At 62.5% G+C, this 26,106-nt stretch overlaps 7 protein-coding genes across 7 annotated transcripts; all 7 read left to right on the top strand.

Moving 5' to 3' along the window:
* Nucleotides 1–338: 338 nt before the first annotated feature.
* Nucleotides 339–1,280, top strand: LMXM_25_1730 (conserved hypothetical protein; the record flags this gene model as incomplete). The annotated part of the gene is made up of 1 exon (XM_003876182.1): nt 339–1,280. The coding sequence occupies one exon, from the start codon at nt 339–341 to the stop codon at nt 1,278–1,280; it is 942 nt and encodes a 313-aa protein (XP_003876231.1).
* A 1,111-nt stretch (nt 1,281–2,391) lies between these two features.
* Nucleotides 2,392–7,104, top strand: LMXM_25_1720 (conserved hypothetical protein; the record flags this gene model as incomplete). Its single annotated transcript, XM_003876181.1, has 1 exon — nt 2,392–7,104. One exon carries the CDS (start codon nt 2,392–2,394, stop codon nt 7,102–7,104), a length of 4,713 nt encoding a protein of 1,570 aa, XP_003876230.1.
* Nucleotides 7,105–8,132: 1,028 nt separating this feature from the next.
* Nucleotides 8,133–9,185, top strand: LMXM_25_1710 (putative pyruvate dehydrogenase E1 beta subunit; the record flags this gene model as incomplete). The annotated part of the gene is made up of 1 exon (XM_003876180.1): nt 8,133–9,185. One exon carries the CDS (start codon nt 8,133–8,135, stop codon nt 9,183–9,185), a length of 1,053 nt encoding a protein of 350 aa, XP_003876229.1.
* A 2,554-nt stretch (nt 9,186–11,739) lies between these two features.
* On the top strand, nt 11,740–12,135 carry LMXM_25_1705 (conserved hypothetical protein; the record flags this gene model as incomplete). Its single annotated transcript, XM_003876179.1, has 1 exon — nt 11,740–12,135. One exon carries the CDS (start codon nt 11,740–11,742, stop codon nt 12,133–12,135), a length of 396 nt encoding a protein of 131 aa, XP_003876228.1.
* Nucleotides 12,136–12,825: 690 nt separating this feature from the next.
* Nucleotides 12,826–16,311, top strand: LMXM_25_1700 (conserved hypothetical protein; the record flags this gene model as incomplete). The annotated part of the gene is made up of 1 exon (XM_003876178.1): nt 12,826–16,311. One exon carries the CDS (start codon nt 12,826–12,828, stop codon nt 16,309–16,311), a length of 3,486 nt encoding a protein of 1,161 aa, XP_003876227.1.
* A 1,715-nt stretch (nt 16,312–18,026) lies between these two features.
* Nucleotides 18,027–18,881, top strand: LMXM_25_1690 (conserved hypothetical protein; the record flags this gene model as incomplete). The annotated part of the gene is made up of 1 exon (XM_003876177.1): nt 18,027–18,881. One exon carries the CDS (start codon nt 18,027–18,029, stop codon nt 18,879–18,881), a length of 855 nt encoding a protein of 284 aa, XP_003876226.1.
* An 868-nt stretch (nt 18,882–19,749) lies between these two features.
* On the top strand, nt 19,750–25,560 carry LMXM_25_1680 (hypothetical protein, unknown function; the record flags this gene model as incomplete). The annotated part of the gene is made up of 1 exon (XM_003876176.1): nt 19,750–25,560. The coding sequence occupies one exon, from the start codon at nt 19,750–19,752 to the stop codon at nt 25,558–25,560; it is 5,811 nt and encodes a 1,936-aa protein (XP_003876225.1).
* Nucleotides 25,561–26,106: the final 546 nt, after the last annotated feature.

Genomic DNA, 26,106 nt, shown 5'->3' with positions numbered 1-26,106 from the left:
AGCAGCAGCACCTTGTCAATGTGCGAGATACACGTCCGCATCCTCCTCCCCTCTCCGCCCGCCTCACGTGTGCACTGCAGCTCGCGGATGCGGGTGCGGCTGCCGGCTCGCTTCGTGGGTTGCTGACGTCGCTGCCCATGTGTCTCCCCATCCTATCTCTCGTCTGCGCTGCAACGGCACCCCCACCCCTCCCTCTCCCCTGCGTCCCTGTCTCTCTAACCTCACCCAACATATCTCCTCCACCACTCTCCCACTTAGCCGCGCTCGACTTTTGACCGTCGTCTCTACTCACCGTGTGGAAAAAACGCAACACCGCTGAGGGTACACACATACATGCAATGAAGCCTATGCGTCTGTGTTGTCCCCTGTGGCGCGCTGTGCTCGCCCACCCCGCAGCGCAACACGCGGCGCCCCCGATGCGTATCTTCACGGCGACGGCGACATTCACGTTCCTTCGATCAAGCAACGCCGCCGCGACCACCGGCTCGCCGTTCCCCGCGCCGCTGCTTCATCAGCGGCGCGCTGTTGGACAGTCCCCCACCCTACCCGGGACGCCGCCTTCCCTATCAGAAAAAAGCCGTACGGCGGGCAGCAGCAGCAGCAGCAGTCCGAGCCCCGCTAAAGAAGGCCCGCCATCACTGGAGCCCGTCATAGTGGAGCTCAGAACCCTCGTCACACGCACGATGCCAGTCGGGGAGCTGTTTCGTGCTCTGAGCCCCACCTCCCGAAAGATTCTCGTAGCACATCGTCTTCCCTTGGAGGAACTCCTCTTGCACCTCCCGAGCCACTTCCTGGTGTGCCGCCTCGGCGAAACGAAGACGTCGAGCTCTGCCAGGCTGCATGTGATGCCTCCAGCCTTCGCCAAGAGCAACATGCGCATTATGCGACTTCCGCCAGGAGCGAAGCCGTTGCCGGCGCTGGAGCAGTGGCTGGGGCCGCAGAAAGCCATAGAGGTGGCCATGCTCAATCCGAACGTGGTTGGCGGGTCGCCTCGCATAGGAGCAGGCAGCGGCTTCGTTGACAGTACCACCACACTCAAGGAACGCTTGGAGGAGGTGCTGACGTACATTCCCAATGAGTGGGTGGCGTTCTCGAGTCTTAATATCTCCCGCGATGTCAAGATGCGGTGCATGGGCTACCCACTCGTCCGACCATGTGCCTTCCTGCTCAAGTACCCACAGTTCTTCGAGGTGCGCGTACAGGACTGTAACAGCAACTCCTTCCTGGTCCGGCGGGCGCTGTCGCTGCAGCAGCAGTTGAACAGAACCCGGAAGCCCTGAGCCGAACGCCGGCTACGCGAAAGCCCTCATGCACATGATTGTCCGTCGGTTGAGGCTGCGTAGCTGACCACACGTGGTGGTGCGCGCTCTTCACCGCCTTCTGCTCACGTGCCCGTGCCCGTGTTTGTGTGTGTGTTAACAATGTCATACAGTACCCCTTCAGCAGTACACACACCAGCGCCACCCTTAGCAGTGGCACCTACACACACAGCATCCCCGCCCACCCCACCACCACCACCACCCTATCTCACCCTCCACAGGCTTCAGGCGGTGGAAGGGAGGAGGGGGCACTCAATGGGCCACTGCGAGCGTCTTGACGCACTCAAGCAGGGTCATGTGTGAAAGCGAGGAACTGTTCGCCTTGTTCTACTTAACACATCGATATCCCCGCCGTAGAACGTGAGCTCAATGCCACTCGACCCCCCACACGACCTGCTATGGGGGGGGCGCATCTCGTGGTGCGAAGCAGCGTTAGACGCACGCTGGCGCTTCGCCCATCAGGTGGTTGGCACAGACGTGTTCGCAGTAGTTGGTCGCTCCGACGCAACGCCATCCGGGCCCTGACTGCCGACACCCGTAGCAGTAAACCGCCCTGCACCCTCCCCCACCCCACCACGTCGTAGGCGCTTGACCCTGTCACCACCAACAGTAGCTCGGCATTCAGCAGGAATAGGAGGAGGAGGGGGACGCACGGGGCCCTGAGATACGACGCACTGAGAGGTGTGTGTGTGTGTGTGTGTGTGCCCACCACACCCTTGTCATCCGGGGAGGACGGAGTGGGCGTAAAGATGCATGCACACACATATATCGGGTGAGATGGAGAGGCATTGTGTCCACGTGTGCCGATAGCGATAACGTCTTGGGGTCTCGCGGAGACCTCCTCATTGTGACCGCTCTGTCACCCTTGCATCTGTCTGTCTCTCTGTCTCTCACACCACACGCTTACACACAAAATGTGCGCGACCCACGCCCACCCGTGCAGGGAGAGCGCACACAAGCACAGACGGGGGCGGATACAGCGGAGAACCTTCTAAAAGAAACGGCAGCACAAGCCGCGCACGCGCATACAGAGCCTCAACACATCCCCAAACGCCAAGCGAGAGGCGATAGCATGGAAGCCGGGCAAGCGTCCTCGAGCGATGTGGCGCCGTGGTGGTGGTCACACCGCAGCATTGTTGAAGAGGCAGAGCCTCTCGACGCCACGGCCGACGATGCCGCCGCCAGCTGCCTCTCCGCCATCGCCAAGCAGACAGCGAATCATGTTCTCGCCTACAAGAATGATCTCCTGCCCCTGATCGGGGAAGTGCACCCCGCAAGGAAGGGCAGTGCCGACAGCGCGTACCAGCACAACAGGAGCGTTAGCACCTGCGACCTCTACCAACATATGAAGTGGGATGGCGTCCTCCTGCCCCTTCTCACGCAGCTGCGGAAGTGCATGGCCCGGGCCTGGGAGGAGCGCGCCGCCGAGCAGGCAGAGCAGGCCGCCGATGACACGACGCCGGCATCGGCGGCGGGGGTGGCAAGAAGCGGTGCCAAGGTGACGCCAGCCGCCCACGTCGACGCCGCTCAGGCCCGCCACCTGCGTGCGCTCCAGCAGCAGATCTACCTCGCTTTCTTCAAGGCAGTCCTGCAAGGATTCACAGACGGCGCGCGCGGCGCCGCAGAGACGGATGCAAGCACACGCAACGCCGTAGCCGATGCGGAAGGATGCAGTGCAGATCTACAAGGCCGGGGGAGCTCCGGGACGGCAGATGCCGCGCCAGTAGCACGCGCTCTGTCACTGCTGCTGGACAGTCTTCTCACTCATGTTCTCAGCTTTGCGACCGCTGGCGCGGCGGCGGCATCGCCACACGTGGAGGAAGAAGAGGCGACAAAGTCCCGCCGCGGACAGCATCGCCGCGCCGTAGCCGCTACAGGCACTCACACCGGCGACTGGCTCACTGGTATGTTGCCGCTGTACCTGCGCGCTGCTTATCAACAGCAGCAGCGTGCTGATGATGGTGTTGCCGAGCAAGACGGGGTTGCCTTGGTGTCAACATCAGCTTCGCCGATTCCTTCACCTGCTCTCTGCCTTGTGAGCTACATCGGTGCCTTCGTGCAAGGGGCAGGGCTGCAGCTTGTTCCGTCAGAGCAGGAGGAATACCTGCCCTGTTTCACGCGCAAGGTGCACTCAGAGTTTAGTGATCAGCTTCAAAGTCTCGTGCAGGCCGCGGTCGTGCAGTCCGAGCATGCTGCTGCTGGCGTGGCCAGCTCGGATGCGGCGGCGGCCGCGGCGGCAGCGCACATTTGCTACGCTGCCAATGTTGTGAAGGCCATCATCAACATGCAGTTCTACGGCGACGACAACGCCACGGAGGTGGGAGAGGACGACTGTACGATGACCTATGCTGCCGTGCAGCTCCCGCCGGCGCTGCGGGCACAGCCGCAACACTCAGAAACGCCAACGAAGGTAGACTACAATGTGGCCCCTCTGCTGGTCCTTACCTCCTACAAGGTATGCGAGCGACTTCTTCGGCTGATGAGTCGCTGGTGGGTCGCCTGCCAGCGCATGGTACGGCACGCACGCATGTCCGTGGCGGCGGCCGCGGCGGCACCGCGTATGGAAGAAGAGGGCAATGTCGAGGGAGAACAACAGCAGCAGGAGGGCGTCGACGGTCACACTAGCGGCAACGGCACAAGCCGCCTCGCAGAGGTCGAGGAGGCTTGGCTGGGGCTGCGCAAGCAGGCCATGGCTTTCACGCTCGTTCTCAGCACCTACGACGAAACGACGCTGCTGATAGTCCCGTACACGGCCTTCCTCACGTGCGTTTTTTTCACGCCTGCGCCGGACGGTGCCGCACCGTCTGCCGAGAAGCAGGCGCCGCTTTTGTTGGAGGCGTGGAAAGGCTGCGTCCGTGAGTTGCACCGCGTCACGCACGCTACTCAGGACGGTGGCTACGCTCTCTTCACGCACACGACCTGTGGGGCACGTCGGCAGTTGCGCGTGCATCACCGCCACGCGCGGGACTGCACATTTGCCGCGGCGTGTTTCTCTCGTGTGATGGGCTGCCTCAGCTGCTCCTCAACGGGTGCGCATGTGTCTGGGCAAGCCGCCGCAGTTGGAACGGATCGCCAAGCCCACAGCACGGAGTCCCACAGTCTTCTTCCACTTGCCTTCGCCGCGCTTCAGCAGCCGCTGTCAGTGATGCAGGACCGCGTGTTTCAGGTACTTCTCAGAGTGAACAGTGTGACGCTGGGTGTCCGTGTGGATGCGGTGGTGCGTGAAAAAGGCGGCGCAGGGGATCCTGGCGCCACGCCAGACGCCTCCACCGCCAACCTCTCCACGCAGCCGCCCAGTAGCGCCACGCGCGTCAAAGCCCTGACGGAAGAGCCGCTGTCTGCGGTGCAGCTCGTGGAGCTGTACTTTCCTCGCCATTACCGAGTCTTTTCATCCCTGGATCAGGCCATGCAGAACGTGCTGGACCGCTTTCAGGAACTCGCCGGCGACAACACGGCCGGAGAAGAGACGGCGGACGGTGATGTCGCGCTCATGTGGGCGTCGCCTAGCTCCCTCCCCGCAACGCTCGCGAGCTTCTTCGGTGCAGCGCTGGATGAGGCCTGCGTCACACGCATGCGCAACACCGGTGACGAGGTGGCCACAAGCGAGCTCTTCATGTTCTTTGCAGCCGTCTTCCGCACGCTGCCATCCACGGTGCTACCTCGCTTGCGCGCTGCGCTGGAGACGTTTCTCGGCGAGGGTGGGCGTACTCTCATCGAGTACCTGCGTCATCACATCATCGATCAGCAGCGCCACGGCCTCGCCGCCTTCTTTGTGCCGCCGCTGCGCGCCATGGCTCTCGACTACGCCACCGCAGAGGACGCGGACGTGAGTCTTGCGCTGACGGCCAAGTACCCCTCTGGCTGTGCAATGGCCTATGCGTGGGAGCTGCCGCGGCTGTACTTCTGGCGAGCCGAAGACACCCCAGTGGCGGAGTCGGCATGGCACGCGCACAAGGCCGCGCAGCGGTATTTGTGCGAACTGGTCACAGCAGCGCCTGCCGCCGTCTCCACGTCTTCTGCCCCATTTCTGGCCATTCTGCAGGAGGCGGCAGCGGTGGCGAACGGGCGGTTTGCGGAGCCTCACGAAAGCGCCAAGACGGCGTCGGGGCTGTTCTGGACGCGCAGCCTGGCGATTGATGTGATGACGTCTGTGTTCTTCGGTATGTGTCGCTGGTGTGCGCTGCAGATGAACGTGTCATCATTGTCCCTGTCTGCGGAGGCGGCGGCGACGGTGATCCAGCATCTGTATTCTCCGCGCCCGATGTCGGCGACGCTGTTGTCGCCCCACGTTGTAGCGCACCCTTTTCTTCTCTCTCTACGAGATCGTGTCAAGGTGCAGCCGGGCAGCAATGTAGTGGACCCTGCTGAGTCAGAAGGCGCCGTCGCCAGCACAGAGAGCGCCGAAGCTGTCAGCTCGCCTGGTGTTGCGTATCCGCCACCCGCGCAGCAGCAGCAGCAGCGCAGCAGAAGCAGCAGCAGCCACCGCTGGCTGTCTTGGTTCTGGGCCTGCACGTACGAGGAGGTGGACTCCGCTGCACGTGTGCAGACGGCAGCGAAGCGACTCCTGCGGGAGTTCTCCGTTCAGTGCGGGTCGCACGCGCCAACAAAGACGCTCCTCGGAATCCGCGCGATGGTGGAGCAACTGAAAACGGAGAGTGCTCCAGACACAACCGTGACTGTGCACGAGTTACGAGAGGCCGTCCGCGGTGACCTGCGCGCGTTGCTGCTGCTGCAACAGCAGCGAGAAACGTCAGAAAATGAGAAGGCCACGACCGTCGCATCTACCGAGGACACGAAGGAGGCGACGATTACGGCGACCACGACCACCAGCTCCGCCGACGCTGCAGGAGCCGTCCTTAAGCCGGCCACGCTGCGCGACTACCTGGATCAGGTACACGAGGCCCTCGTTCAGCGTGCGCGCATCTCGCCGGTGGACGGCGCTTTCAGCGCCGCCACGCTCGGCCATCTCCTGCATGCACTGAGCGACGTGCATCTGCCCATCACGATGAGTGTGCAAGAGCGGCAGCGCATGTGCCAGCGCTTCTTCTTCACGCTCGCGAACTCTCTAGCTGAGTGCACCCGCACCGAGGCGCTGTCCTCCGTGTGTTGCCTGCGGTGTGTCCTGCAAGATATTGTGCTGCCGTACAAGAAGAGCTTCTTGACTGAGGCCAGTGCAGCGGGCCTATATCATCGCTGTTTCTCCGACACGGAGGCAGACGCGTTCCGCATGGTGCAGCACATGTGCGGCGACGTTATCATGGCCGTGCAGAAGATTGCGCTGCGAAACGGTATTCTTGACGAGTGGAAGATCGTGCTGGTTTTGCAGCACCTCGGTGATCCATTGTCGCTCGTGCGCAGCACGGTGGAGAAGCTGCGCAGCACCGTAGAGAAGCTCAAGGCCCGGCGCAGGAGTGCCGTCATGGACGTCATTGCGCAGCAGCTAGCAGTCGTGGAGAAAAGTGCGGCGCGCACCGACTGCGGCGTCGCCGATGACGTTCACTGCCTCTTTACCCTTCACCCGAGGCCATCGTCCTCCTCTTCGCCCGCGGCGAGAGCGGCGGAAGCCCTCACGACCGCCTCGTCCGCCGCCGCCGCGCCAGTGGAGCGTAGCAGCAGCGGCCGCAGAAAGCGCGGAGACCGTCGAGAGAACGAGCGCCGCAGCGAAAAGGACCGCAAGAGGAGCCGTGACGACCGTGGTGGTGGCGATGGTGGCGAGAAACCCTGGCAAAACCCTCGAAAGGACAGCAAACGGTATCGTGCCGACTTCAAGCGCACACGTCGCTGAGCAGCAGCAGTACAGGGCGCCGTTCCTGTACACAGTGGGGAGGAGGAGGAGGTACGTGGTGATGTGAACGGCGGCTCTCGTCTGTAACTGTGTGTGGGTGTATGTGTGTCGGGAGGCGTCTCTTGAGAGGCTTTTGAACGCCGTGTAAGCGGTGAGCGGTGCTTGGGTGGTGGGGTAGTTGTTCTGGCTGTGCCCCTTGAGTGAAAGGATGAACACGGTGCGAGATGACGGGCCATTCGAGAGGGATAGGGAGGCAGAGAGAGGGGGGAGTGCACTGAAGACAGAAGCCAAGGCAGGTGACTCTGCAGCACGGGCAGACAGCCTCCCCCCCTCCTCTCCATCTCGGCCTGTTGTGGGTAGAATGCGCCCTACAAAAGGAAAACGCGGAAGAAGGTGCGTGGGGCCGGCACACGCAAGCGCTGATGGTGGCTGTGGGTGGCACAGGGGCAATGCGAAAAGCCCAACGAGAGGGCACGGCCATGGGAAGGCTAACGAGGCTGATGGAGGAGGTCAGGGGAGGGGGGGAGGGAACAGAGGGAGAGGGAGAGGGAGAGGCATGAGCGTACCGAAGGAGCGACAGTAATCAGCAGCGGCAGAATAGTGGTGAGAGATGTGTCAGCTTTCTGCACCCCCCCCCTCTCGCGTTTCGGACTCTTCACCCCTCCCCCTTGCCCAGCTTACTGCAGATGCGTCCTCAAGCGCGCACAAGCACCCTTTCCTTCATGCTCGGCGATTCCAGGTGCATGTGCATTGGTTATCGCCACCCTGACCTCATGCCCTGCTCGCCCGAAAAATCTTCTCGCGAACACACTCCCTTGCTCTCCATTGATTCTCGCATGTTACAAGCACATACACGCACAGTTCACACAAGCGCACACATACCCTCCCCCTTTCTTCCTTGGCCCCCTCATTCATCTCCCTCAAGGTACTAATCGATAATAATCATCACCGCCACATCACCGACAGCAGCCACCCTCGGCCCCTCCCTCGTCTCCCCAAACCACGCCAACACACACACAGAGAACGCCATGCGCCGCTTCGCCTCCCGAGCTCTCTTCTCTGCGTCCGCCGCCATGGCGGCGCGCTGCGCCACGATCAACATGACGGTGCGCGATGCGATCCACTCGGCCCTCGACGAGGAGCTTGCCCGTGAAGAGACGGTCTTTGTGATTGGTGAGGAGGTCGGCCAATACCAAGGTGCCTACAAGGTGACCAAGGGCCTTGTGGACAAGTATGGCAAGGACCGCATCATCGACATGCCCATCACAGAGCACGGCTTCGCTGGCATGGCCGTTGGTGCCGCTCTCAGCGGCCTGCGCCCCGTGTGCGAGTTCATGACCTTCAACTTCGCCATGCAGGCTATTGATCAGATCGTCAACTCGGCCGGCAAGGGCCTGTATATGTCTGGCGGCCAGATGAAGTGCCCCATAGTCTTTCGCGGTCCCAACGGTGCTTCGGCTGGTGTAGGTGCCCAGCATAGTCAGTGCTTCGGCCCGTGGTACGCGTCCGTGCCCGGTCTGAAGGTAATTGCGCCGTACAGCTGCGAGGACGCCCGCGGCATGATGAAGGCGGCCATCCGCGACGATAACCCCGTGGTGGTCCTCGAGCACGAGCTGCTGTACAGCGAGTCCTTCCCCGTCACCGACGAGGTAGCGGACAAGAACTTTGTGATCCCGTTCGGCAAGGCGAAGATTGAGCGCGAGGGCAAGGACATCACCCTCATCGGCTTCTCTCGCGGTGTGGATCTGTGCTTGAAGGCGGCTGAGAAGCTCGCCGCAGAGGGTGTGCAGGCAGAGGTGATCAACCTTCGCTCCCTGCGCCCGCTCGACCGTCAGACGATCTTCAACTCCATCAAGAAGACGCACCGTGCGGTCACAGTCGATGAGTCCTTCCCTGTGTGCAACATTGGTGCTGAGATCTGCGCCTGTGTCATGGAGAGCGACACGTTCGACTACCTCGATGCCCCGATCGAGCGCGTGTCGTGCGCCGACTGTCCAACACCGTACAGCAAGGATATCGAAACGGCCTCGCAGCCGCAGGTGGCCGACGTCATGGCCGCTGCAAAGCGGGTGCTCAGTTAAAGCGTGTGCGTGCGTGCGTGTGTGTGTGCTTCCTCTAGTGGGCTACAAGTCTTCTCGGGAATCTACAGGAAGCCAAGCAACGACGAAATAGCCCCCTGCATAGAGCGCGAGGGGGGACACCAGAAGATAGAGGAGGTAAGGCGCCGTGCACGCACTGGCGTGTGCTTCCCCATGCGTTGCCTCACGCCCACCCAACCCCGTACGTACGTGGTCGATCACGTCTCCCTCTGTGTGTCCGCGGCTGAATTTCTTTATCCGCGCTGAGAGGGACCTCTCAGCACACCACGTTGTATCCTGTTGTTGCCGCCTCCGTCTGCCTGTAAGCGTCCCCCCTTCCCCTTCCCCTTCCCGTGTGTGTGTGTGTATCCTACCATTTCCCCCCCCCCCGCGTCCGTCTGTTCGTCTGGGTCTTTACCGGCACGTTCGGTTTGTCTCCGTGCGACCTCTCTCGCTCTCCTCCTCATGTGTTCTCTTGCCTGGCTTGGGGATGTCTTGACACACGGTGCGCGTGCGAAATAGGGAAGGAGAGAACGGGGCGGGTATGGCGCACTGTGGTGCTGTATGTCCTCCTCTCGCCCTTCGTTGACGAGTGACACACGAAGTCGGCACACGTGCACGCGCATCCCACATTCCCCCGAACCTCAAAAGGCCTCGCCTTCCGTCGCTCCCCATTTACCCCCCCCCCCTCTCCCGTGCTCGGTGCCCCCCTCCCCCTCCCCCCGTGTCAGGCGTGCGTGCGTGCGTCTGACAAGTGAGGCAGAGCGCAGCAGCGAGAGAATGACGTAAGGGTAGCAGCATCCCCAGCACGGAAGTTGTTCGATGAAAATTAAACCATCGGGCTCATCTTCGCCTGGCCCCCCCTCCTCCCATGTCCCTCTTGCCCCCCTCCGACTCCCATGGAGGGATGGGATGGGGTGGGATGCGCTACCGATGACGACGGCGATGTGTTGTGTGCGCGTTGCGCCTGCACGTTTCATTTAAAGCTGAATATCGACCCGAAAGGACGCCAGAAAACAGAGAAGCGCAACGCCCAGCAGACAAGGGGGCAAACGCTAACGTGAGCATCTTCCTTGACAAGACACCAGAACGCAGCTCTGGAGAGAGCGAGTAGTGTCCTCTGTCCCCGTAACACACCTCCCCCACGTCACACACACACACACACGCACACACCTCTACCTCGCACCCTTAGCGCAGGCGATAAGAGCGACGCCGCCGCTCCTCAGACGCCGCGGGCGTCGTTTCCTTTGTTTGGTTTTCACCTAAGAAAAAGCGGGGGTCTCTTCCTCTCTCCCTCTCCATGTGCGTGCGTGCGTGTGCGTGCGTGCGTGTATGTACATCCTCGAGCTCTGTGCGCACACATCCAACGCATGCAGGTACTCCGCACACACGTGCACCTTCCAAGAGAGGAAAAGCGGCGAAGTTTTAGCGGTATACTTAACGATCAAACACACCAGAGCCCCGTAAGCGATGCGACACGCACACGCCCGGTAGATGGGGAGCACAGTCTCGATTTTTGGGCGCGATGCACCCGCCGCCGCCGCGTTCCTTCTGTTTTCTCTTCTTCCCCATCTGTGTGTACGCACAGACACGGAGAGAGAGCGAGAGAGACGCGGCGTGGACACGCGTGGGCCGGCACCACGAATCTGTGCTCTCCTTCCAGACGAGTGCGGCTGTTCGGGAGTCTGGGTGGTGCAGTAAAGGGCGAGGGATGGTGCAGAGAGCGGTATGGGGGGAGATGTGGAGAGGCACATTGCGACGACAGAGAACGACATGTTCGAGTATGCGTGCATCTGTATGTTTGGCGTCGAGGAAACTTGGAGGCGAATGGAGGTGGAGAGTGAGAGGCAGCAGCGGTGCGGCAGCCGAGAAGGACAACTCGCACACACATTCCCGCTTGCCCTCGCTCTTCCTGCTCCGCATTCGTCGCGCTGATGTCGTCCGAGTAGTCGTCGACGCAGTCCGTGTCTCTCTTCCAATCGAATCGGTGACGCATCACCGTGTGGCCAAACGCGTTGTAGTTCGGGTTGGGGTTACGAACACACGTCGCACATACGCCCCAGCACCGCCTCTCATGACCCCTCCCTCCACTTTCACGCCTCCCTCCCTCTTGCGCACGCCGTATGCAACTCGTTTATTTTTGGGGGAAAGGTGCTTGTGAACGCAGAGAACGCACACGCCGCCGCGACTGCACTCGTGCTTTGGCCCAGCAGCACGCAACGAGGCTGTATGTATGCATGTATATGTGTGTGCGCGCGCACCTGTCTCTCCCCACTGCGTCTCTGCCCTCCCCCTCTTTCTGTCCCTCTCTCTCACGTGGTCATCCCAACGGAGTGAGCATGCACGGTGTTGCCGCTGTTGTGATTTGGATTTGTGGGCTCACCTCCCGGGGGAGGCTGACCGACACACACCCGAACGTAATCGAGCGCTGCCATATCGCAAAAGAAAAAGAACGCCCCCCCCCACTCAGCCAGGGACTCCCCCCCCCCCTTCAGTGTGCGCGTGCGTCTGTAGTTTGCCGAAGTCCCATCCGCGTGTCGGACGTTACGCACGGCACATGCTCTCCCAGTACCTGCGCAAGCGCGTCTCCGTGGTGACGGTAGATGGCCGTAATCTCGTCGGCGTACTCCACGCAGCCGATCAGCTGCTGAACATCGTACTCACGTCCTGCGTCGAGCGCACTGGCGCACCGTACGACTTCGACGATGACGCGTCCGAAGAGGACAACGGTGGCGTGGTCGATGAAGATGTCTCCACGGCTGTCCGCAGCGGTGGCACTGCACGCAATGCACTGCCGCCCCTGGAAGAAGTACAACTGGGCGTGATGATGCTGCGCGGTGCCGACGTGGTCTCCATAGCTGCCATCGACGTGTACGAGGAGGCTGGCACAAACGTGAAGGATTGGCGAGGACGGGATATGCCGCCTGCCACGACTGTAGCGAGGTCGTGGTGACGGTCGACGTAATCGACAGCACTGGCGCTCTTCCTGATGTGTGTGTTGTGTGTGTGTGTGTGTGTGTGTGTGTGTGTGTGTCCACGTTTAGGCGTGGCTGCGAGAAAATGGCTTTACGTGTATGTGTATACGCGGTTGTGCTCACACGCGAGGCATTGTATTGTGTTCCGGCGAGCGCCATCCAACCAGCACGCACGGCGGAACGCGAGGAAAAGCCTCAGGCTTGCGGCCTCTCCGCCCTCGCCCTCTCTTCTCCTTTGGCATGTTTGGCGGGAGAAGGAAAGTAGCTGGTGACGCGCCCTGCAGTGAGGCGCACCCGCGGAGTTGAAGAGCAGGGCGGCGCACATCCCCGAAACTCTCCTAGCACGCCACATGAGTATATGTACTTGCCACTGTGAAATGTGCGCTCTGCAAGGTCGACAGGTGGCGAGGGCAAGGGAGGGCGGACAAAAGGCAAGAGTGGTTCGGCCGCACCGCCTCTGCCGCGCCCAGCTCCATCTCTCCTCTTTCCCTCCCGCTTCTCTCATGCACGTTCTCTCTCAGCGCGCCCATCCACCGCTCCCTGCGCACGCCGCCGCTTCATCCCCACCTCGGCCCTTCATCCCTCTCCCTGCATCGACTCAAGGAGGCTGGCATCCATACGCGCACGCACGCACACATACACGGACGCAATAGTGGCAAATGTGGAGTATGCGGGCGGTCGAGCAGCAGCGCTATCACGACATTTTACGTCGTGAGGCCAGGCCGCAGGCAAGAAAACTCTGCCGCGGGTCGGCGCCCGTTGCCGCACAGCTGAGCGGCAGCAGCCACGGTACTCAACCATCCCTTGCTTCCAGGAGCGGCGCCTCTCTTGTGTGCGACCCGCTGGCCGAGCTGAACATTCCCTCGACAGCAGTGCCGGAGGTGCTCGAGTACGTCTGCGACCGCCGCGGCTTCACCTCACTGCACACCAACTTTCTTCGCTTTGAATACCTGCGCTGCATCGTCTTGGAGCACAACGCATTCGAAACCCTCCACAATCTGCTCTTGCCACCATCGGCGCTCCGTGCATCGTCGCCCGCCTCGACCATAACCGCCGCTGATGGGCTCCCCCTTCTCCCGCCACCGCCTCCCCTTTACCGCGGATGTCGGCAGCTGACGCACCTCCACGCCGCGTACAACCGCATCCGCGATATTGCTGGTGACACCGACATCCCGCGCCTCTTCCTCCTGGAGCACCTGTCGCTGGCGTACAATCAGCTGACAGGCCTCAGCAAGGTGCTGGATGCGCTGAAGCGGCTGCGAAACCTTCGCTTTCTGGATCTGCGCGGCAACCCACTCACGGGGGAGTCGCGATACCGCGAGCGATGTATAGCGGCGCTCCCCCAGGTGGAGGTGCTTGATCGCCAGTCCGTCACACCAAAGGAGCGCGAGGAGGCAGCGGCACCGACGCGGTGGAACGGGCGCGCACACGAGAGCCGTTCACACAGCGCCGCCACTTCCGCGGACACTGCGGTGAGCAGCGCTCGACCACGTACCTCCCCAAGCTGCACGACGCGTCTGAGAGCGGCGGGCGACCCCTTTGCCAAGTCTCTCACGGCGAAGGACTTGGAGCGCGTCTACGCGGCGTACCTTCGCCAACAGCGGCAAGCACAGGAAGCGGCATCGCAGAGCACCGCTGCTGCCTGGCGACAGCAAGAGGAGACATGGGAGTCCTTTCACGCTGTCTGGACACTCTCGCAGCCAGGCATGCCGCTCTCCGCTGATGGCTGGCAACGGACACAGATGGCGGCGGCAGCGGCGGCTTCGGAGAGTGCCGAAGGAAACGTGGAAAGGCCGGAGACGCAGAGCAGCTTCCTGGTCTCTGCCCCTAACTTTCGAGTGTCGGGATCTAGCTCCGCCAGTCCCTCAGCCCCGTCATCGCCGCTGCACGCGGGCCGCAAGCCGATCAAGACACCGTCCGTCCCGCCTGCAACGACCACTATCACGGCAGCGGCGGCGGCGACACAAGTGAATGTCGGCAGTGGCACAGCGGCGCTGAACGTGATAATCGAGGTGTCGTTTGATCGCCCTCTCTTTCCCTCGTCTGCAGAGACGGCCGGCACACCTGAGTCAGCCACTTCGCAGCTCGCAGCAGCAGCAGCATCCACCAGATCAGGGCCCCTCCCCTCAGCCGCAACCGCTAACCCACTGCTGCCCTCGATACACGACAGTTTATATTTCCGCACCGTCCGAGGCGGCTCGGCGACATCATGCAAGGGCATGGCGCCGCTCCTGCCGGCCGCGGCCTCTCCACCTGCAGTGAGCCGGCTGCTGCCTGTGAAGGGGCTGGCACCTGATCGACTCACCACGCTGCAGCGTACCCTGCAGGCCTCCGCTCAGGTTGTCCGCGTCGTAACCGCACGGCAGAGCTCGCTGGGAACACTGAAGAAGCTATCCGCTGTGCAAGAGCGTGTAGGGTCAGGGCAGCGTAATGTCGCACCATCGCCGCCGCCGTCCACTGTCGCTGCCGCCACCAGCATTCCTGTTGAGTACAGCACTTTGCGTACCATTCAGGAAACCAAGTATGCCGTCATCCCGCCGCCGTGGGAGGACGCGACGGTGCGCGTTGCGGTTGGTGGTGCCACGGAAACCGTCGCCAAGTCGCCACGAGCCGTTGTGGCTTCACCGGCCGCCACCGGGGCCTCAGAAGCGTCCCCCAACTGCATCGGCGTGGTCTCGCCCTCCACAACTCAGCAGGAGGCGCTCACGGAGATTCTGGTGCTGCTGCACGACGTCTACTCCTTGAAGGAGCTCCAGGCGCTGGAGGGCGAGTACGGTGGCGCTGAACTACTGCGACTGCTGCCGCTGCGCGAGTGGTCCGCCGTCGGGAGCGAAAGCGGACCCGGCGAGGTCGTGTGCACCACCGTGGCGGCGAGGCAGGCCATGACACTCCTGTCACATTCCGACAACGTCGGAAGCCCCGCCGGCGGCGGTGGCGGTAACGTGCGCGGCTCTGCCTCCCAGCACGACCGAAAATGCGTTGCCGCGTCAAAGGGAACTGCACACAGAGGCAATACAAAGCCCGGCTCGGTGGCCACGCGTGGTGGTGGCGGCGCCGACACCGCCGCCGGAGGAGTACCAACCGCGGCCGCGGCCCTGGACGCTGCGCGAGCGGCGCTGCGTAGTGAGCCACAGCTGGTGTGGCAGCTTCTCACAGGCCCCTACATGGTGGCAGGAGCGACAGCTGGAGGAAGCCCCGGCGTTGTAGTGGCCCTTGGCAAGAGCATCGAGGACGCCAGCGGGTCGGTCAGCCTCATCCGCAAGAGCAGTAGCAGCAGCGCCGCCATCACGGCACCCCCTCCGGAGGCCGCAATCAGCAGCAATGCGGGAGCCAGAGGCAACGCTGCAGCCACCTCCGTCTCTCCGGTTTCCCTGCGGGACCCCGAGGCGGTGCAACACCTTGTGCGGCCGATCGGCCCGTACGCATCGCACGTGCTGGGTCCGTTGCTAACGCTGCTGCGGGTGCCTGTGGCCGAGGAGGGCGTGCAGTCGATGTGCGACGCTCTTGCGGCGCACCACGCCGTGCACGAGCGAGCCATTGCAGCGGCGTCAATGTCGAAGGCCACCACCGCAGAGCTTCAGCCTCGCTCCTCTAGCACCGGGCCCCGGAACAAGAAGGAGTCGCTGCTGGCGACGGAGGAGAACGGCAGCGCCGAGGCGAAGAGCAGGCGGCCGGTCAGGGGCGCAGCATCGGCCCTCCTCCCCGACGGCGGGGCTTCCGCGTCTCTTTTATCTGCGTCCGCTGCAGCAGGCCCCCAAACGCGCTCCTCCGTGAAAGCCGCGCAGATGCTCCCACAGCAGCGTCCACGGCAGTGGGTCGCTACACAGCTCACCCTCACCGCGGTGCTGACCGCACTTCTCTTCTCGCCGGCTTTTGTGCGCTCGCGCGTCGCCTACCTGGAGGAAAAGTTGACGCGTGCGACGTCGGCGACGGCGGCCGCTAGCGTCATTGCCACTGCCGACCATGCAGGTCAGAAGGGCGGCGGTGCTGCGGCAACGCTGCCCCTCCTCTTCCACCGCGTGCAGGCAGTCAAAATGCACGCTGCGCACATCGAGGCCGCGCTGGCGGCGGCCGGCCCGTCTGTGACAACGAGTGAAGCGTTGCGTCTCCTTGACCCGACGCAGGTGCTGGCCGCATACACTGGCCGTCGTTAGCGCGTCGCACGAGCGGCGTGTAGCGGCAGGTGAGGCTCGGAAGGGAGGCGGAAGGCAAGGGTGTGGATGGCACAAGTGATGTGTTGCTCCCCATCTCACCGATCTTCGCTCTGCCTCCTCCCTGCCAACGTGTACGAAGTGTGGGGTTTGACACCAAGACGGTAGTGACTGCGACTGCTACGATCCTCCTTGTTGCGGTGTGGTCTGGTGTATTCGCCTTTCATGCAAAGATGTATCGGCGTTGATGATGATGCGAGGTTTCGATCCCCGTGTGAAGTATGCCGCTGCTCTCCCCTTGCGCAGACCACCCAACCCTCCCCCCTTCCCCCTATCTTGCTGCACCGTCTTCTAGTCCTTCCTCTCTTCGCTCGTCTTCTCGGTTTCGCCTCCTCGTCATGGCGTGGAGCGTCTAGGTCGTAGGTGTACCACACACACACACACAGACAGACGGTCCCCTTCCCCCCCCCTCCCTCCCCTCCCCTCCCTCCCTCCCCTCCCTCCCTTTCCCTCGAAGCAGCTGAGAAAGGAGATGCGCGTTGTGGCGTGCATGCACAGATACAGCTCGTTCTGTACTTGAGGGCTGTATGTACATAGAGGTATGCATATACGTGCATGTATGTAAAATATATATTTATATATATATATATATATATCTGTGTGTGTGTGTGTGTGCACACGCACGTGTCGCATGATTGGCTGATATGAAAAAGAAAACGGAAAAGAAACACAAAAGTGTTTTCTTCTTGTTACCTTTCCTCACGCCCCTACCCCATCCCACCACCACCACCGCTGCCGTCGTGCTCTCCCACACAGACAGGCACCACGTCACCTTTTGTTTACGTACGGGACTGTACTGTTTGGCGCTACTGTTGCCCACCCCCCCCCTCTCTCGCGGGCGTGTGTGCCCCCTTTCTTTAGGACTTCTCTCCCTTTGGTATATATAATGGAAGGCTTTCTTGTGTTCATGGAAGCATCATCTCTACATGCGCCGTCCTTCTCGCTTGACCCCCTCCCCTCCCCCCACATTTCGCTTCTCTGTCCTCCACGGTTGTGCGCGGGATCCCACTGTCCTGCTTCTCTCGTCGCATGTTCTACACGCTACTATCACCCCCGCTGTCATCGCTGTTCCCCCATCCCCCCCCCTCCCTTCCCTTCCCTTTCCTTCCCGCTACCCTGCAAACACTTTTGACGTTCGTTGCTTCGTCTTTCCGCTTCCTACTGTACAACTCACTGCCGCTAACAACAGTTGCCGTCTTCATGTGGTCGTGGATGTGCCTGTGCGCGCGGCGGCTTCTCACGAAGACCTCGCCGCAGCCTCTCCCGCCTCTCTCCCCTGCGCGTTTCTCCGGTTCTCCACTTTGAATCGCCGGCTCCGCTCTCTAGACCCGCCACGAGAGGGCGCCCAGTCCGCGATGCGCATGTATGTGGATGTATCCATCCTGCGCAACTGGTATAACGGCCGCTTGAACGCCGCTTCCGCTCCTCCCCACTGCTGCCGGGACAGCGAACTGGTACAATGACCTCCCCTTGGATGCACCACCACTGTCCATCCACCTCTCAACCGGCCCTCCGCTCCCCCGGCATGTACACGCACACGCACACTTCTCTTTCGCTCTGTTACTTGATTGCGTGCGGCTCCCAAGTTGAGTCCTCTTCTTCCTCCCTCCCCTCTCCGAGCTGACACGACGACCATCTCTGTTGCAAGGTTCACCGAGATGCTCGCCCGGTGCTCTCTCTTCGCGCAACGGCGGGTATTCAAAGGTCTCGTGGTGCGGTCCCACGCTCCTGTCGCGTGCTGGGCTGCCTCTCTGCCCTGGATGACGCAGCAGCAGCGCCGATGCTCCTCCTTCGCCTCCTCCACCCCGGCAGCGCCCAGCACTGATGCGGGAAAAGGTAACTACTTTCATTTCTTCCGGATTGCCAAGCACCCCGACCTCGATGTGGCAGCCCTGCAGAAGAAGTACCACAACCTCCAGCGTCTCGTGCACCCCGACCAACAGCAGGTGCAGGCGCAGCAACAGCAGCAGCAGCAGCAGCAGCAGGCAGAGGCGGCCGATGTTACCCCCGCGGCCTCGTCATCGCCGCTGCCGTTTGCGTGCACCTCCAACAAAACGAAGAGCAGCACCGATGTTTCCACGTACGCCAACGCCGCGTACGAGACTCTGCGGGCGCCGTATTCGCGCTGCCGGTACCTCTCTCGCCTCGTGAAGGCCGAAGAAGTCAAGGGTAGCCCGCTCAGTGCAGCAGAGGAGGAGGAGCTGCTGTTCGAGGACGACCAGCGCACCATGAAGGCGCGTGAGGTGCGACCCGATGCCCCCATGAGCGACGACTTCCTCATGGAGATGCTGGCCATGAACGAGTTGATCTTCGCTGGCGACTCGTCAGACGAGGGCGTGCGTCAGCAGTGGTCTGTGCTCCGCTTCGACCTCGAGGACCGCGTCGTTGGCTACTTCAAGGACGCCGTCAAGAGCTGGAATGACGGCGATATGGGCGCCTTTCATCACATCGTCCACGAGTGGACGTACGTGACCACGGCACTGAACCATCTGAAGGAGCGCATGCTCGAGTAGGCAAAGGGCAAAGCCTTCTTGGCTGTTTTGGTGGTGGTTGGTGCTGCCACGGAAGATGCAGCGCGTAGGCGTTTTCTCGCTTGCTCGCCACCTCCGCCCTCCCCGGATGACAAGGGTGTGGTGGGCACACACACACACACACACACCTCTCAGTGCGTCGTATCTCAGGGCCCCGTGCGTCCCCCTCCTCCTCCTATTCCTGCTGAATGCCGAGCTACTGTTGGTGGTGACAGGGTCAAGCGCCTACGACGTGGTGGGGTGGGGGAGGGTGCAGGGCGGTTTACTGCTACGGGTGTCGGCAGTCAGGGCCCGGATGGCGTTGCGTCGGAGCGACCAACTACTGCGAACACGTCTGTGCCAACCACCTGATGGGCGAAGCGCCAGCGTGTGTCTAACGCTGCTTCGCACCACGCGATGTGGGGCCTGTGGCACACGCGGATAAGAAACAGAAAAGTATCACCGGTACAGCTCGGGTGTCAGTGCGCACCAAGTCTCTCTCTCTCTTGCACACGCGCGCGCCCATCGCCCCACATCGTGTGCGTGTGTGTGTGTGTGTGTGTGCCCTGCGGTTTAGCCTCTTCATGGCTGCCACACCCTTCTCTCTTCCTGTGTGCAGCGTGGCTCTCGGTGATTCCTTTTTCCGCGTCTGCATCGCCTCCGCCCTGCTCTTCTTTCACACCCTTCCCCCTTGATCTTGTGTTCAGTGGAATGGCGCCAACCCCACCCCAATCCCTCCACTCCACCCACCCACAAACACGTTCACCGCGTTGCACAGAGCGCTGCGGCACCACCCACAGTCCAACGCCGCAGTGCCTCTCTCGGTTCGCGGCCGCAGAACGCTCCCCTAACCTCCCCCGCCTGCTCGAATATGCCAAAAGGTGACTCGGTGGCGCGCGGGCCAGCGATGACGTCACAGTCAAAGTTGGCTTCGGGCGCGCCTCCGGCTCGATCGGCCAGCAGCTACCGGCGTTCGAACGCGCGGCCGCGCAAGCAGCAGCAAGCAGCCTTCCCAGCAATTCCTAGCCTTGGGCGCATGGCGCCGCACAGCCCTGCCGTATCGCGCCCCGCCGCAGCGGTGCCGCCATGGCTTTCTTCTGCCTCCATGCGAGGCACACCAGCAGCGCAGCGGATGCCGTCCACCCACTACGCCGCGCGTAACTTCTTCGCTGCGGCGCGGGTCCCACGCCCACCCAATGCAGAGACGTGGATGGCACGCCAGACGTGCGCTGGAGCGCTTCCGAGCTCTCAGGTGGCGCTGGCAGCAGCACCCACGGCGACCGATGCCCCGGCCTACTACGTTGTCGGCGGCGCCGTGGTGAACCCGCAGCTGATGGTGTCGCCATCTGTCCAGGAGGAAATACGCGAGGTGCGGTCGCTAAGCGTAGTTCCTGACGCGCTTCTCCGCCCAGGTATTGGGCCGCAGCTCAACAATACCCACGGCGCGGCGGCAGCGGCTGCCTCGGCCGGCGGCGAAACGCAGCGCAGAAGCGTTTCTCCGGACAGAGCCCGCGCATTTGGAGGGACATTGGGGGCGGCCAGTGGCGGCGCCTCTCGCCGGCCACGCGGACGTGCAGCGTCGCCGACCTGCGTCGCCTCGTTCTCCATCGATAGAAGCGCAGATGACGCTGTAGTCACGGTGGAGGCGATTCGCACCAGCCGCTCTCGCACCGAGAGCGTGCCGCTACTGCAGCAGACCCTCGAAATCACCGCCACGGCGAGCTCGCTCGGCCTTTTGCGTCGCCTCTACGGCACCACAGGCGAAGATGTGATCGAGGTTGCCCACACAAATCCGCGCAATGGTGCGTTGGAGCCGCCACGGCTGCAGTATCACCTCGCCCAAGAGCTGCTTCCCGAGCTTACGGGGGCCGAAGCACAGCTCAAGACCCTAGCAAGTGCTCGACGGCGCATTGACTGGGATGTGAACATCCCGACTGCCGACACGCTTCCGCCTCCCGCGATAGCCTTCACGGCGGTGAGCAACGGTGCACCGGTGACGACGCTGACCTCGGTTCGCTTTAGAGTGGACACAAGCACCCTCGCGATGCAGCGCGACTACACGGCAGACTCTGCCACAGTCATTGGCGGCGGCACGCCGGCGGCCGGGGCGGCAGTGGCCTCGGTCGGTGTGCGTCCGCGCACAGCAAAGTCTGCGCTCATGCATGAGGAAGAAAATGTCGGCCTCGACATCACCCGCGAGGACCGCATTGGCAGCAGTGGGTTGTACTGCATTCACCATCTCGTTGGGCTGCGGCCCGGCTTAGGTGAGCAGGTCGGACTGGAGCGCGTGCTCGAGTACAAGGTGATCGCGTCGGTGAGGGACCTGTTCATTGCACCACCCTACATCAACGCCAGTACCGGGGACCTTTTCATGGAGCTCAACACCTCCCTGCAAGGCACAGCAAAGCTCACCATCACTGGCGTGGACTGTGGCAGCGTGGACCCGGTCGCAGGGGCTGTACTGAAGAGCAGCAACACGCTGACCTGCTATCTCGTGTTGCAGCATAGCACAAGCGCAGCTGCCACCAAGGTGGAGCGTGATCAGGCGGTCGCCAGCACTCTGGGTGGTGGTGGCACGCATTACGCACGCGTGCCGTCAGCCGCAGCGCGATTGGCGCGCGCGATCACAGCCGGAACTGCGGCAAGCGCCGCCGCCATGGCACAGCGCTCGGCTCGCGACAGCAGTGGCGCGGAAGCCCAAGGCGCAGACTGTTTTTCCCTTTCCCTCGCCCACTTCAACCAAGAGACCACCGGATCGATGCCGGCGGAGGCGTCAGGAGCCAGTGCAGGTGGTTTAAGCCGCATGCCGTCCCCAGCCAATGACGGCGTGGCCGCCGGAGCACCGAATCCGGTGGCGCAGCAGGGAAGGCAAGCACCCTTCACCCAGCCGCGGCGCAACAGCCTTGATGTGCAGAGCATGGCCGCTCGCAACGCCGCAGAAGCGGCAGCGGTGGCCGTGGGCGCCACGGCGCCCTACACCGGCGCTGAAAACGGGGCGGCAGTGGCCATCTCGGCAGCTTATGCACCAGCAGCACAAAACGGCGCCGCGGCAGGTGGCGCTGCTCACGACCTCCGTGGAGGGAACGGCACGGTGGGCACGCAGACGGACAGCCAAAATCGCGCCCATCACTACCTCTTTCCTGTCACCAACCCACACGAGCTGCGCTATGCCTGTTACACAGAGGCAACGCGGCTCCGCCGGCTGCAGCAGCGTAAGGTGCAGCAGGCAGGCGATAAGGCCGAACAAGGAGCAGCGGCCGAGAAACGGTGTCATCAACAGCCGCGGCACGCATCAGCGAACTCGAGCAGCGGTAGTCCACTGCAGGCGAGGACCACGTTGTCGAATGACGAAGGCGACAAGGATCTGAGTGGGACATTGGCGGCGGACTCTGACAGTCGAAGCCAGCCGGCGACATCGTCGGTCGGCAAGGAACGGAAGCGGCGCAAGCCAAAGGTGGAGGTGCTGGAGCCCGAGCAGCAGTTGGACACAAACAGTTCCGTCTCAGCGCTAGCCATGACCTCGTGGGAGCCGCAGTGGTCGAACAGCACGACAAACAGTGGTGGCCAGGTCTCACCGGCACACCGCCACAGTGACGCCTCCGAGGCGACCCTGGGGCAGAGTGGCAGTGTCTGCGACGCCGACGCAGCGGCGAACCACGAGCTGCGCTACCCTCCCCTGCCGACCACCTTTTTCTTCATGGACAGCCTGCAGTCGCCGCTGGGCTACATGCGGCTGACCGGGTGGCAGGACCGCCTGATAACTCTGTTCCGCGAGGAGGACAAGGACCTCCTGCGCAGTGAACCACGAACCCGCTTCAAGCGCGAGGCCCTTCAGGAGCTCAGCGACGGCGCACTGGCTGGTATGATCGCCAACTTGTACTTGTGGAATGGCGGCGTCGGTAACAGCAGCGCCAGCGGCAGTGGCAGACGCGCATCCGTGCACCCCCGCCGCGGGTCCTCGGTGGCCGCGTCGCGCAACTTGAGCAGTGGCATCGAGAGCATCTTCTATCACAGCAGCACCAGCATCAACAACCCCTTCGCCGTCCTCGCAAACCGCGGCTGCGTCACAACGAACGGCTGCAGCGCCGGCGGCGGCGTGCAGCTCAAGGCCTCGGTCGAAGTGACAACGGAGAAGACGTTCGCGGTGCTGCGGCGGCTCATCTTGTGCCTGGCAGTGGAAGAGGAGCGGGCGTCGACGCAGCTGTACAACGACACGGTGCAGCTCTGCAGCCAGTTCTGCCACAGCGCCTTGCTTAAGACCACCGCCCTAACGCGCGGCACCCGAGAAGGGCTGCAACAAGCGGCAGCGGCGATCCTGTCTGCTGGGTCGCCTGCGTCGCCAAGGAAGATGTGCACGAGCGGCGGTGGGCCTGACGGCAACGTGGGGCTCTCTGGGAAGGACATCGAGTTACTGCGCTCGCTGGAAGACGCACTGGAGCTGTCCATGACGACCATGCTGATTGTCGGGGCCTACGGCGAGGCCGTCGAGTACGCGCTTCAGCGTGTCCACACGCTGTGTCTGCTGGAGGGTGATACGGACGCGCTGGTGAACGCGGCGCAACGCGACTTGGCAGAGGCGTACTTTTTCTACGGCGACTATGTCACAGCCGCCACGATCGCCGAGGATGTCGTGATGCTCACGCGCCAACTCTGCGACGATGCCCCCGACGCGTACGAGGTCGTCGAGGCAGAGCTGCTGTGCACCGTCGCCTGTGTCGCGGCCGGTAAGCGAGATCGACTTCCACACTACATAGATAACCTCGAGCTCAACATGCTTCCAGTGAACCATGGCAACGACAGTGTGGCGCGCGCGGCGCAGCCCCTACAACAAGCGCAGCTGCGCCTTGTGCTTGTGTTTGCGAAAACGTACCTCGTGCGTAGCGGATCCGTCGGGGCCACGGCGGGTGCTCTCGCCGCCACCAGGGCGGCCACCACAGCCAGCGACGACATGCAACAGAATCGCAGTGCAGCCGGCAGCGCATCACCTGTCAGCACGGGAGACATGGTCACACTGTTGCGGGAAGCGGTGCACCTGCTTCGCGGCAAGGGTGACCTACAGGAGATGGAGCAGAGCTTCTTCACGGTGTTCCCGGGCCAGGTGCGGCCGTCCATAACAAGCAACAGCGGTGATACGGGTATTTCCATGATGCTGCCCACAGGCTGTCGCGAACAGGGGGCTTTCACGACGGGCCGCGCCTCCTTTAAGCCAGTGCGAGTTTTCGGAAACCCCAGCACCTTGAGCGGCGGTGAAGGCGAGGATTGCGGGGACGTCGCAGCCAAGATGGAAGCGGCGCAGAAGCGGCTGCGGTGGAACCTGCTGTGCCTTGCGGGCGCGCAGCTCCTCCAGAACGGCCACGAGCAGGAGGGCATGGAGGTTGCGGAAAGCGCTGTAAAGGAGCTGGTGCTCGGCAAGCATCGCCACGTGGAGCGCAATCAGCGCGCCACCCTTGCGGCGGTGCTGTGGGTGGGACTTATGCTCGCGAAGAGCAGAATGCAGCCGGGGCAGGTGACAGATATCATGCCCATACTGAAGGAGATGGCCGACCGTGTTGTCCGCACCCGCGGGCCCCTGCACCCGCTCGCTGCCAAGGCCAACCTGCTCTACGCCTACGTCGCGCACTACGTGACCAATAACCGGCACAGCGCCAGCCTGGCCACGCGCAGCCTGGCCGCCTTGGAGCGAGGGGTCGGGCCGAAGTCTTACGACCGGCTCATGGCCCACTATGTGGTTGGATTGATGACCGAGGCGCAGCAGCGTTGGCGGCCTGCCGTCGAGCACTTGAGCGCCGCGTACGCCATTGCGCAGACAAACCGCTTGGCGGAGGACGACTTGATCTTGATGGACACCCAGTTCCTCGGCGCGATTCTGCTTTGCCCGCCGACGGCGGTGCTGGACCTCGACACGGCCACTCTTTGCGCACGTTTCCAGGAGCGCCTGCAGCGCCTGCGAGAGCGCGTCGGTCCGCACAGCGAGAGACTCGTGGTGCCGCTGTGGAACATGGCGGAACTGTTTTACTTGCTGAAGGACACGGACAGCGCCATCGAGTGCCTGCAGCAGACGACGCGGCTTCTGGACCACCGCGGCATCCTGCTCGTATCCACCGATGTGCTGAAGCCAAAGGATGTCCTTATTTTGGAGCAGCAAAAGACGATGAGTGGCAGCGCCGGTAACGAGGATTGTGACGGCAGGACTGGCCGAAGCTGCGCTGCACAGGCCGCCGAGGCCCGCGAGCGTGGCGAGCGCCTCGTGGCCCAGCGCAACGCTCTCGTCCAGACATCCTTCGACACCGTCTCGCAGGCCTTGCACCTTGCCACGACGCTGTTCATGGGGGCAGCCATGCTTGAGTCGCAGGGCTGCACGGCCGAAGCTCGAGAGAAATACGGTCAGTCGCTCGCCCTCTACGAGGCGTCCCACCTCGGCGACAACACGCTCGCCGCCGTGCGCATCATGGAGGCGCTGTCCAAGTTGCTCTATACTGTCGGTGAGTGCAGCGATGCTCTGATGTGGGCACGCAAGGCGGTCGATCTGCTGCACATCCACTACCCCAAAGAATGGTCCCTGGAGCACGCGGCGGCGCGGAAGCTCGTGGACGCCACGGAATATCGCCTGCTTGTGATGGAGGGCACGTACGTGGTGCAGAACGGGCTGCCCACTCACAGCGAGTTTGTGGAGCTCCTGTGAGGCATCGGGAGACGGTGTGTTACCTCCATCCTGGAGCGCACATGTACAGTAAGGTACGCAACCAAGTACCACAATGCATCCACTCACGATTTCTAGTGACGCTTCCACTCACTCGTGTCTGTATCGGCATGAACGCACCACGCACGCACACAGAGGTGCATCAGCTTGTCTCCGTGCGCACTTATCTGACCCGCACGCAGCATTCCTCATGGGATCCTACTTTGCGCGTCCATGCCTGCGTGTATCTTGGGGCGAGTCAAAGACTCGTCCGTGTGTACGTGTATGTCTGTGCAAGCTGTACTCGTGGCCGATGTCGTCACTGGTGCTTCCCCACCACGACTACCACCACCTCCCTTTCCTATCACGAGCGTGTCTATATATATATATATATATTGTTATCTGTATGTATCCATCCGCTTCCCTTTCCTTCCCTCGACTCCTGCTGCTGCGACCGTTCTTTCCAATGGCGTGACTGTCTGCCAACGGTACCGGTGACGTTTTGAATGCGGGATGCACGCATGTGTGCTTTACATGGCGGTGGTGGTG

Source organism: Leishmania mexicana, chromosome 25 (genome assembly GCF_000234665.1).
Source record: "Leishmania mexicana MHOM/GT/2001/U1103 complete genome, chromosome 25".
NCBI classification, from domain to species: Eukaryota; Euglenozoa; class Kinetoplastea; order Trypanosomatida; family Trypanosomatidae; genus Leishmania; species Leishmania mexicana.
Note: the sequence above shows the minus strand (reverse complement) of the source record. Positions and strands in the feature narration are given on the sequence as shown.